The following is a 12,120-nucleotide window of genomic DNA, read 5'->3' on the forward strand; positions in this document are numbered from 1 at the left end:
GATTAAGACCATGCACTGAATAAGAAGGTGTCTACTGAGATTATAAATCAGGTGAGCAAGATAAAATCCGACATATTTTTTAAAAACAGAAGAGTCGCCTGCAGGACTTTGGAAAGACAGCAGGGTGCAACATTGGATTTACTTGCTTCCAGCATTTCCGTCATTTATATACAGGCTGTGTGAAGCAACTCAGTACTCAGTATGTCCAGGACTAGATAGTGTTTTCACTGCTTTACAGGTCTGTCCGAAAGCAAAGTATTCAAGACTCAGTATTGTCTGTGATTTATTTTTTGTGTTCAACAAAGCACTTTTTAATTATGTTTTTAAAGTGCTATACAAATGAAGGTTTGCATTATTAATTATTATTATTTCACAAACTATAAAGCCATCATGCATTATTCTGAAGATGAAAAAAACGACCACAAAGTTGATTAATTTGGAAGAAAAGCACTCAGCATAATATTTGCTTTAATTGCGTGACACAAATTAGATATTTAATGGGGGATATGAAACGACTCCCTATGCGGTCCTTTACACAGAGCTCCCTATTTTACAGTGAGTGGGGAGTAGTGAGTGGCCGAATGATTTCCAACACAGGGTCCTTGTGCCGGCTCGTGATGTAACATAGATAAACATAATGTTTACCCACAATAATTTGCATATTTACCTGTCATGGGATAGGCCACCGCTTTTGGCACTACTCTGTGCCACTAAATAACAAATCCACAATTACGACGGGAAACAAACGCAGCAATGACAAACACAAATAGAGTTGTTGTTATTGGATAAATACGCCAAAAGCAGAGGTACCTGGTGTTTTTACAACTCAGGGTTAGCTAATGAAACGAGGCCCTAATATCACCTGCTCACGTCAGGTGACTCTCCAGTCGTTATTAACGAAAGTCTCAGGTATTCCCATGTCAGCCGTGTGCAGAATTTAGAACAACGCGGTTCTTCAACCACATTTCGCACGACTAACAAAAAGTAAGGAGAGTCACGGTTGCTATGAATACAAACAAACTTCTCTCTCCAATCTTTCGCTCTCCTTGCCTCTCCCTCCAGTCCCCTCCCCTCCTCCCCCTTCCGCTAATGTTTTGTTGCCGGGGCGACAGAGGCGGTTCCCTTCGCTCCAGTGATTTAAGACGAATACCTCTCACGCGCTTCCCTCAGTTCAGACTGCCGGTCCCTGCATGGCAACAGGAGCAAGGGATTCCCCCCCTGCCCCGTCGCCCCAGTCTATCTTCCCGTTTAGCATCGTTTCAGCTTTAAAAATGCAGCAGCCCGGCAGCTTTTAACCCGTTCGCGGTGGCATGTCCTGGAACCAAAGTGTAATGCGCGACGCGGAGCAGAAACTTTAAAATCCGGGGGATATTCAAAGCAGTGCAGCCGCATCCTCAGAAGAATCTTTTCAAACGGGACTCCGCATATATATACATTTATATATATGTGTGTGTGTATATAAACTCTAAGCGATGAGGTGTGGACCTGACAAACTTTTAATGTCAACATCTGACTGACTAACATCTCCTTGTTGGACTACAACAGCCTGCGCTCGCCCCAGGGATCAGCCCGCGAGGATTTACGTTATTTTTCTGTTTAAATTTCAGGCAGCCTCCAAATGACGTCGAGATGGCATTAGGTGGAACCCTTCTGCCCTCCATATCCACCTTTGCCAGCGGCCCCACTATCAAGAGTAAATCTATAGGAAACGCCAATTTAGTGAGTATCCTGTGGTCACTTCATATTATGCGCGCATGCCAAAAAAAAAATAGCACTGTGTGGGGTAAAAAACAAAAATAAAAAAAGCATCAAAGAATTGGGTGCAGTGTATTTCTAGCGTGTTTGTTTTTCCAATGTGTCTCTCCCATGTTGTTACACTACAGCCAGGGCTTGACACCACGCTCCAATGGGGCGTGCACCAGTTTACACAGGCTGCTTTAGCGTGGAGACAGTGAGACATGCACGGGAAGCGCACATGGGTTACTGTATTGCTCCGTGGAGAGCATCCAGCTCGATTAGCTTTCCAATTAAATGCAGTTCAAATTCAAAATATTGAAAGGAAGATTATTCTGAGTCTGATCATTAAAAAAAAGGGCCCACTCTTTATTCACCAGATATACCTGTGCCTCTTCTCGTGCTTTCAGCTACAAATCAGTATTCTTGGGAAGTGCTTACAGCCAAGGACACTTTCTGCACCACACTCAGCTCTGTAGCTAAGCTGTCATAATAATCAGTCTCCATACTGCAGATCCAGGTTCCCTTCACTCTAAATTACCCTGTTTTAGGGCTGTTTTCAAGCAGGACAGACAGGATAAAACCCTAGTGTGATTTTCTCGACTCTGTGCCTGTAAAAACAGCAACATGACACAAATGATCAAATTGTGCCAGCACACTCATAATTGCCTCTATAACTTTCCCGTAGAGATGGAAGGAGGAGTTGTCCCATCTTAAGAGATCCAGCGTGCCAGACGAAAGCAGCTGCCCCGACCCAGACCATCCCACTGCCACCAGCATGTCCAAGAAAGACACAGAGCTGGACCTGGACTTAGACTATGACTTTATTTTGTCCAACTCTATTCTGCAGCAGCAACAACAGCAGCAGCAACAGCAGGAGGATGCCATGGCATGCACCTCTGCCCAGGGACTGTCTCCTTCCCCTGGGTCTTTCACCTCATCTTACCCTCTCCCTTCCCCTCAGGGAACTGCCAGCGAGCTGCTCTACACCATTCCAGACATCAATGATGTTTCGCCCTCTGGAGGCTTCGTGGCCGAGCTCATGAGACCCGAGCTGGATCCGGCTTACCTCCAACCCACGAGCCTCCATGGGAAGTTTGTAGTCAAGACAACAATGGACATGGGAGATTACAACCAAGGCATGAATGTTAGCAAGGCCTGTGTTAACGCTGTGTCAGACCCGACTCCCTCACGTGCCTCGACGACCTTCGTGTGCCACAGGATAAAGCAGGAAAACCCCAGTAATTGCACCATCTCACAACCCATGGACCTACACCTGGCTGGAGTAAACTCCCATGGACGAGGAAGCCAGCAGCAGCAGCGTCCCAGCCACTTGGATCTTGGGTTCCATGGCAGAGGGCGCTCCATGACAAACAGCAGGTTATCCTCATCCTCTTCCCTCTCCCCGGACCACCCCTTGAGCCGGGAACACCAGGTGTTGGGCCATTCCCACTCTCAGATCCCTCTTCCTCCCCAGGGATACCACCATAGTTCGCCACCGGGATACACGTCCTACGCCCAGACATCATCCATGCAGTACCAAGGTTAGAGAGCATTTATTATAATAGAGAGTTCTTAAAACTGTGTTTTCTTAAAATCTGTCTAAGAACACAACTTATACAGAGTCAATGGTTTTAAACGAGCCATTGGTTCAAAGTGTTGCACTTAAAAGGATCTTGTCCTCGTAAAACTCTTTAAAAGTCTAGCCCGCATACAGAATTTGAATTTCTATAGAATCTGTGTTGTTTGTTACTTTAAAACATTAAAACTAACCACTTCTCTGTTGTGGTGGGTTTTTTTAATTAATTGTGGCACTGTGCAGTGTTTTGCAGAGAAGTATTAAAGCTTTTAGAATAGCAGCTTTATTTTGCACAAGCCTTTTATATGATTTAAGAGGGGCTGATGTTTTCTGAGTCCCTTCAAAGTTCGAGACAGAAGATACATTCTTTTTAAACAAATATTGAACTTTTATGCCTCTGTTATATCGGCTATAAGCCTACCCCACTGTTCAGTGACTTCTGATATAGTTATAAGTTTTCTCTGCTCATGTGGAGTATGATTAGGGACCATGATAACAGTTATTGTCACATCTGTTTTTTGACTCCACAGAACCCCTCATGATATCTACTGGTGACTGCATGCCGGAGGAGCCAAAGCCTAAACGTGGTCGACGGTCCTGGCCGAGGAAGAGAGTGGCGACACACACGTGTGACTTTGTCGGCTGCGGGAAGACATACACAAAGAGCTCGCACCTTAAAGCGCACCACCGCACACACACAGGTATGCAGATGGGTGTTTGACGCTTCTGGCGTCCGCTTACACTAGTGTTAGCTTTTAGCCTTAGCACGCTCTCATTAAGCTTATTCTCTTATTTTCGTGATAGTTTCCTTGTTGAACATCACTTGCTCATTATGGACAAACATGTTTGAATAGGGGCTGGAAGGGTGGGGGCTGGGAGGGGGACTTGTTTAGCAGGTGCAGTAAAACAGGTTGATACTGATCCCTTTTCAAATACAAACCCCAGGCCGGATGGTTTGGCCTTTACACACTAGCTGCAGGACAGGATGGACCTCTTTTTCTCCTGAATGTGGGGAAGGCTGGGCCATTTTTAACCTCAGGGCCAGTGCTAACCGCTCTGTGTGTATTGTGTTTCCATCAAAGGGGAGAAGCCTTACCACTGCGACTGGGAGGGCTGTGGCTGGAAGTTTGCGCGTTCGGATGAGCTCACCCGCCACTACAGGAAACACACAGGCCACCGGCCGTTCCAGTGCCAGAAATGCGACCGGGCGTTTTCAAGGTCAGATCACCTAGCTCTCCACATGAAGAGACACTTATGAGACTTGGATGGTCGGTGGATGAAGGCTCCAGTGGGCGGGGAAGGGGACATATATGTACGTTAGCAGAACCCTGAACAAACCTGTGACCTACAGTTTTTTTTTCTTTTAAACCACGATTTGCCTTCAAACTGGCGTCAAGCAACAAGACAAGCTGTGGTGTTCATGGCAAGAAAAAACAAAAATGAAAGAGCGCTGGATCTTTAAGAGCCAAGAATTTCTCTCAAGACTGATCCCGTGCTCGCACGTTGTGCAGGTGACTCGACAAGACCTCTCAGCCAGGGTTGTAAACTTTTTTATGAAAGGGACCAAACTGGAATTTGTGTTATTTAACCGACAAAACTTGGAGGACCAGGTGCCAACTGTTTTTTTGGGGGTTTTTTCGAACTGGAAGTGTATTTTTGTCAGGGAAACCAGGAGCAACAGAAAAAACATCTCCAGAGGCCTTCTACCAGCAACATGTCTTCATAGGCCCTGTAAACGACACACTGTACAATTAAATACATATATATTTATATACACATTTCACCTGCAATGCCATTGATTTCAGGTACAATGTTAATTTATACAGAATGGTGCTCAGTGACTCTGAAGGGTTTTTTTGTAATAAAAGGTACCAAAGATTATACAAAAAGGGTGAAATGAAAAAGTGCCATATGGTTTTTGTGTTTCTTGGAAACCTCTCTTCCGCAATCTGACTTAAATCAGGTAAACACTTCATTTTTTTTTTAAAGGTGATGGCAATCTTCAATGCACTGCAGCTGCAAAGTGCAATAATTTATATGAGACGCTTGTATTTTTGTATTGAATGAATAACTCTGAACAAATCTTTGTTTGTTTATAGCCAAAATATGTAATATAATCTTGAACTTTGTACATTTGTAAATAATAATTCTTTGTTATTGTTTTGTATTTTACATTATAATAAAATGTATTTGGTATAAGAAGAAAAATCTTTATGACCTTTATGCCATTTCATTGACAACCTTTGATATCTAAAGACATGAACAGTTGGCAGGATAAAAGACATTAGTCCTATAAAAAAAAAGTTTTACAGTAGGTTGAAGATTACCGCACTGACCTCTGTGGTAATGGTGAGATCACTCCAGGCGACCTAACACAATGTTGCCGTTAAAAAAGGTTTTCAAAAGAAAATTCACTCCTACAATGTCGCACTTCCATGGAGTTCTCTTTCCACCTGTCAGGTGGATGAATTGGGAGGACAACTGAGTTGGTGGCTGACATTCAAGGGTGACACCAAAACTGGCACTGATGTGCACAATAGGAGTACAAGCACTCAGATATGCTGCGGTGAGATAGATGACCTGAGACTTACAGCACTGAAAAGAGCTCAGTAGAAAGGTGATGTTGCTGAGCCGTTAAGGCTCTATACCTATACTGTGCAGGCCTCACAGTGTGACCTCGTAGAGAGATTTGGACTATAATAACTGTACTTATTTTTATGTATGTCAAATAAGTTTAAAATACAGATGGTGATCATTTTTAGATATTTAAATAGCCCTTCATTTTGACAGGGGATGTCAAAATGTATTAAATCTACCACTGTATCTAACACTGGGTTTGCAACAGCTGTGTTATTTATCACTAAGTATTTGGATTTGTAGCGTGTTGACATTATAGTACCTTGCAAAGAATTTTATTAAATCTATCAAGAAAGAAAAAAGTAATTTACATCCTGATAAGAAAGAAAAGGGTAAAAACACAAGAACCCATGTATGAGTATTACTTGTGTATTTAGATGTTGACACATTTGCTGTATAGTTACATTTATTAAAGTGGCACTTGGCAGGTGGGTGAAGCCTGAGATCAGATGTTGTGGTGAAGCAACGATAATAACAAAAACCCATAGAGACTCACCTTAAATTAAATCCTGAGCGAATTTGTACTGTGGCCTCCATTGGATTTGTTTTCTTTGAGGATTACGTGATCGCCTGAGTGGTGCTGCTGTGTCTCTGAGGTTTACTGGTCTTTGAGAGTGTACAGCCTTTCAATAATACAACATTTTTATTATAATTTTTTAACAATATGAATTTATAAGATGATTCAAAACATCACATACTGATTATAGAGAAAAAACATCCTATAGTTAGGACATTACAACATTACAGCATTCTTTAGAGACTTAAGTACCACAGCACAGGGATGACAAGGGGAAAAGAAGGGTGTGTGTAAGACCATGCGGGTAGCATTGCTTTCCATTTGTTGTGAGTGGTAGCCCCCAGTCACACATCTTCAGGTTTGGAAGTTGGAAATATATTGTGGTCTATGTTGCCCCCTATAGGTTTATTTGGTTCAAACACAGCACAATCCCTTCAGAATCTCCCTTTTAATTAAGAATTACACTTCGTAAACCAGACGGCTATAATTGCAGGTGTCATTTGTAGTGTTTGTTGCCACAGAAAGAATATGCTAATTTTCAATGTCTTTTAATTCAGCATTTTAATGACTAAAGTGTCAGACGGATTGTGGATTTCTTGTGTGTTTATTTATTTTTTTTTACATAAAGATGTAAAAGTGAGTATACACATTTATTAACAGCAAAAAAAAAAAATTGCACTGTATTACTTCTCCCAAAGCTTTGACCCTCTTTATACAGTGCTCTGAAAAATCATCTCCCCCAAATGTGGTACAACTGGTTATCAGGCGTTTTCCTACACCAGGCCTGGCAAGTTTGGCAACATTAACATTTTCACATTAATAAATGAAAAACTGGATTTTGTATTTTTTCAAGTTACCTCTAATTTGTTTGATTATTTGAAAATTTAAAAAAAATAAAAAATAAAAAAAATCAGGAAGAAGACTTCTCCATAGCACCACACATGTTAAAATGCATGCATATCTATCTATGCGTATTGCAGATTCACCAGTTTGGTGTACCCTGCTGGGACAGGCTCCAGATCCACCTCCGAAACAACACTAACTCAGATAAGCAGTTAATCGTGGCGTTTTTTTCAACAAAGATGAATAAAAAAAATAAATACAAACAAAACTCCACGTTGCTTGTGTTGAACACTTTAATTTTTCAAATCTCCATTTTAAGTCAACTCCAAAAATCAAATAAGAGTGCATGAATACTGTCAGAACCTTTCAGATGAACCCAGAACTCATCTCACATAACAGAAAAAAACTTAACATAAAACATACTGGTCTTAAGTATCACAAATAATAATAAACAGATTATTTCTGATGCAAAATTATTGTACTTAAATTTTTACTTCATTTTTAACCAATAACAAACAAAATCCTCCCCTCGTACAGCAGCCACCAGCTGATAAGATCCAGTGTTACAAAGAAAGTAGAATGTGGAAGTGGTGAATAAAATAGTTTTTTTGGAAACTAAAAGGCTTATTGTGCACATTTATCAAAAAAATCTGCAATCAAAACATAGAGAAAGTGGTATGAAGATGGCTTGTTTAATCCTCATCAAAGTTCTGTTGTAAAAGGAAGTTGGCAGCCAAGTTCTCATTCTTCTCACAAGCAAAGTAGGCTTGTATAACAAGTCCCTCTGGAAATCCTAAGGCTTTTAGCTGGAATCAGAGAGTCATAGCTTAAAGTTAGTCAATCAATACGTTAGTCAGTCAGTAATATCCCTTCATTTGACATTTTGTTGAGTAAATGTTGCACAAATGTGACATGTAAGGGAAACTGGTTCACATAGATACTCCACCATGTTTGGTAAAGGAGCCTTGAGCTTTGCAATTATGGAAAATGTGTCATGCGTCAGCCATGTGTCGTTCTCCTCACCCTCTCAATGGCCTCCTTCTCCTGTGGTGTGACCTGGATATAGTTCATTTGATTTCCGCCGCCGCCACCTCCTCCTCCTCCTCCTCCTGCTCCACTGCTGCCACCTCCTGGCACTGGCTCTGGGACGGGTTCATTTAACATCTGAATGAACTGCTCTTGGTGGCTGCTGATCTCCTAGTGTGGTAGATAAAAAGAAGACTCCATAGCAATGGAAACTCTCTACTGCAGAAATAAATAATACATTAAAAATAAAGACTACAAATGATAATTTTATAATTAGAAAAAAAATAGGTGATTAGGTATAGTAGTTTCCTAGAGTCACAAGACTCGCAAACATCAAGGGTCTAAAGGTTTATTTGCACAAAGCAGCTGGAATCTCATGAATTCGCTGTGCAGTCACACAACTCAACACAACATGAAGCCAGAAAGTTTCACTTCTAAAATAAACAAATTCAAAAAAATACATATTTTCTGACTTAAAGTAAATTTGTCTGCGCTCCCCTTATAAGTAGTCTCCTCATGGCAGCACTCCACCACTTCCAGTGCTTTTGCTACTACAGCAAATTCATGCCGTAAGCTCCTTGTTGCATTCTTAACTCGATGAACTGACTCAGACCTTGGTCATCCATGGTGAAGTGGTGCAAGTAATCAGATTTGGAGTCCTAGGACGCGTACTAAAAACAGAAACTACCCTGGAAATGGTCCAGAGGTGCCTAAGGAGACAACCTGGAAGGGGAGACAATCACTCTACAATTTGCTCTCAATGTAGAGCAATTTTGATATAATTTTTTTGTCTAATCTTATGGTTAAACTTGTTAATATGCCAAGTTAGGAATGAACTGATCTGATATATGGACAGTATATCAGACTATTCCCCACTTGAAAAGCCAGATTAGATATGCTCACAACAGGCTGAAGCAATTCTTCATTTCTGTGTTCCTTGCCAACTGTGAGTCAGCAGCAGTGTAATAGTTGCTGGCAGGAGTGCTAACAGCATAGCAGAAGCTAACAGCAAAGTGTGAGCAGTTTGAGCAGAGGTATTTCACATCTGCCATAACTGAAAATCTCCAGTCATGGTACTTTTCAAATTCCCATTATGTAAGCTTGAGGACTCCTCTTCTTCAACTTATACGATTTCAGTTTCACTGTAAAGATGTGCACTTGTGATAGTGATTCCCAACTAGCTAAAAGAAAGCAATGCAAATACATACATTTGAACTGAGCAACGCAAAAAAAAAAAATGTTAAAAATACCACTTCACTAAAATAGAATTATTTCATTAAATTATTTGTTGTAACGCTTAAATTCAGTCTGATGCTTCCTCAAATATAAAAGAGTGATTCTCTGAGCCCCTCCTTCAGAGTAAGGGATATGACTTATCAACTTAACACTGATATCAGGCCATCCAAAGGGAAGGTGTATTCTATCCAAACTGGAAAAACAGTTAACCTTGCATTGAGTAAGTAGAAGTATGAACTGGTCAAGTCACCTGTTAAGTGAAATATGACTTTTTAACCCCTTAATTATATTAAATAAGAATTATGCTAAAAGCCTTTACTACATCCATGTTTCCAACAACATTTTTATTTTTTGACACATAAGGCTCTGTCCTGTCACCTGCAGCAGCTCTGGATTTTCCCTGCCGATCTCTTGCAGCAGGGCGGGAAGAAGGGCTGCGTTCTGCTGGATCAGCTGTCGCATCACCTGGAATTGGGGCTGATTTCTTAGGAAGTTCAGTGGATTGCCTACAAGTATGAGTCACACAGCACAGGCAAAAAATTTAAAGAAAAAAAGACACAAAGATAAGGAGAAAAAAAAAAAAAAAAAGGAGCCACAGGAAGAAGAACAAAGAAAAACATTTGTTCATTGAAGCTGCAGAACAATATAAGGCCATTTACCTCCCCCAGCACTTGGTGAAGACCTAGTATTGGCAGGAGCACTAGCATTGCCTGCAGGTGCAGCTGGAGCTCCACTCGCTGGAGGCGCCGCTGCATCACGACCTGATGCATTACCCTGATTTCTGCTTGGGATACCCTGTGGGGAAATTGATGACATACACCTGTTTGTTTGCAATGACACAGTTACTGAATATACAATACTCTGTTAAAAATTTCACTGCTCTTACTGTGAGGAGGTATTCCATAGCTCTGTCGGGGTTGTTAAAGCTTGCTCTCAGAGCAGCCACCACCTGCTCCCTCTCGTAGCCCATGAGCATCATCTCATTCACCATGGCATCATATGAAGAGCCTGTCACTGTACGGATACAAACACAAAGACGGAACATTTCGTTATTACAAACTGAAAGTCAAGTTTTGCTTTCCGACGTTTAGTACGTCATCAGCCACTTCTAGAAGAATGTAGTAAACTTAGGAACTTCTGCTCAATGGTGCAACATTGTAATGACCCAATATCTGCATATATATTCTGTTTCAACAGGGACATGGGCTGTGTGATATGACCAAAATCTCATATCCTGATATAAGAATCTATCGTCCCAATAACGATATAAATCCAAAAATGTAACATTTTCTGTAAATTCTGTGAATCTCGGGCAGCTCGACTTGCGTGAAGTGTTTCCAGCTGCGCGTCATGTAGCTGGAGTCGAGTGTTTTAACCGATGCATGAAACGATACATTTTTAGACATAAGTTGTAACGGCCGCCGTTTTCTTTGTGAGTATTTATTACACGGCGTGCTGCGGGGAAAAGCCCGTTCTAACGTTTGAGTCTAGGGTTTATTTTTTAGCACCTGGCGGCTCTTTTTTTGCTTCTCATCCGTAAACACTCTGCATACTCTTTCATGTGAATTAGTTTATTTTGAAAAGTCTCAACAGTATCTTGAACTTTATTGTGAAAGGTTTATGTGGAAAATAAAAAAAAGCGGACACGCGATGGTTTTACCGTCATTGTTGCTAACGACAACGCATAATAACAGGCGCTTGCCCATCCGTAGTGTGGTTATATTAAATATAAGAGAAAGAGAGAACTTTAAGAAATTAATATAGCCACTACAGTGACCATGAAAACGATGAAAAATTATTGCCGTAAATGGTTTATTTTGCGACACCACAAAACAAATGATAGCGTAAAAGTAAACGATAGACGTTTTTATACAGTCATCCGATATATATTGTTATATCAAACAGCCCTACTTTAGCCATTATAAAATCTTTCCCCTCAAATACAAGAACAAGAAAAAATAGAAATCCAACAACAATAGAACGCAATAGAATACTAAACCTCACAAAAACAAGCTTACCTAGATTTGAAACTGCTTCACTGATTAAGTTTGTTGAATCTCCAGAGCGTCTGTAACAGAAGGAGACCTTGGATTAGGTCTAAAAGTCGTTTCTCAAAGCCACACACTGAACAGTTAAAGAGAAGCATCAGCCCGTCTTTACCCGACAGAAGTGGAAGATGCTTCAGTTGTTGAAGGCTGGCTCTCCTCTGGTTTGTCGTCTGTAGAAGATTGCTCTGCTGGTTTGTCTGAAGTGGATGATGAATCAGACTGTGCAGCTGGAGCTGTAGTGCTGGGAGCTGGCACTGCTGTTGAAGGCTGTGAGGCAGCGGGGGCTTTTTTAGGCTGCAAAACAAATTTGTAGGGTTTTTTTTCTTCTTTTAGTTGTAATCAAAATGGTAAATTTGGGCTGTATTTTACTTAAGGCTGCTCTCTGCTGGATCAGCTGTCGCATCACATGGAATTGGGACTGATTCCTTAGTAGAGCAGGGCGATATGGCCAAAAATATTTATCACGATATATATTTGAAAATTTGCGATAACGATATAAC

General features: G+C 41.1%; 2 protein-coding genes across 3 annotated transcripts in view; one reads left to right on the forward strand and one right to left on the reverse strand.

Annotated features, from left to right (window-relative positions):
• The first annotated feature begins 1,152 nt into the window (after positions 1-1,152).
• klf4 (Kruppel-like factor 4) lies at positions 1,153-7,331 on the forward strand. Its single transcript, XM_005931201.3, has 5 exons — positions 1,153-1,477; positions 1,608-1,719; positions 2,423-3,278; positions 3,844-4,014; positions 4,396-7,331. The coding sequence occupies exons 1-5, from the start codon at positions 1,473-1,475 to the stop codon at positions 4,569-4,571; spliced, it is 1,320 nt and encodes a 439-aa protein (XP_005931263.1). The 5' UTR covers positions 1,153-1,472; the 3' UTR covers positions 4,572-7,331.
• A 254-nt stretch (positions 7,332-7,585) lies between these two features.
• The window catches only part of rad23b (RAD23 homolog B, nucleotide excision repair protein), an 11,344-nt gene continuing 6,809 nt past the window's right edge, over positions 7,586-12,120 (reverse strand). For both annotated transcript variants that reach the window (XM_005931199.3, XM_005931200.3), the window contains exons 4-10: positions 11,733-11,914; positions 11,591-11,640; positions 10,459-10,586; positions 10,232-10,367; positions 9,951-10,078; positions 8,334-8,507; positions 7,586-8,116 (exon numbers count right to left, since the gene is read on the reverse strand). In XM_005931199.3, coding sequence (XP_005931261.1) covers positions 8,003-8,116; positions 8,334-8,507; positions 9,951-10,078; positions 10,232-10,367; positions 10,459-10,586; positions 11,591-11,640; positions 11,733-11,914 — 912 coding nt within the window. In that variant the 3' untranslated portion in view covers positions 7,586-8,002. The remainder of the gene's footprint in view (positions 8,117-8,333; positions 8,508-9,950; positions 10,079-10,231; positions 10,368-10,458; positions 10,587-11,590; positions 11,641-11,732; positions 11,915-12,120) is intronic.

The sequence above is a fragment of the Haplochromis burtoni genome, unplaced genomic scaffold (assembly GCF_018398535.1).
Source record: "Haplochromis burtoni strain Fernald_Lab_line unplaced genomic scaffold, NCSU_Asbu1 Contig_137, whole genome shotgun sequence".
NCBI classification, from domain to species: Eukaryota; Metazoa; Chordata; class Actinopteri; order Cichliformes; family Cichlidae; genus Haplochromis; species Haplochromis burtoni.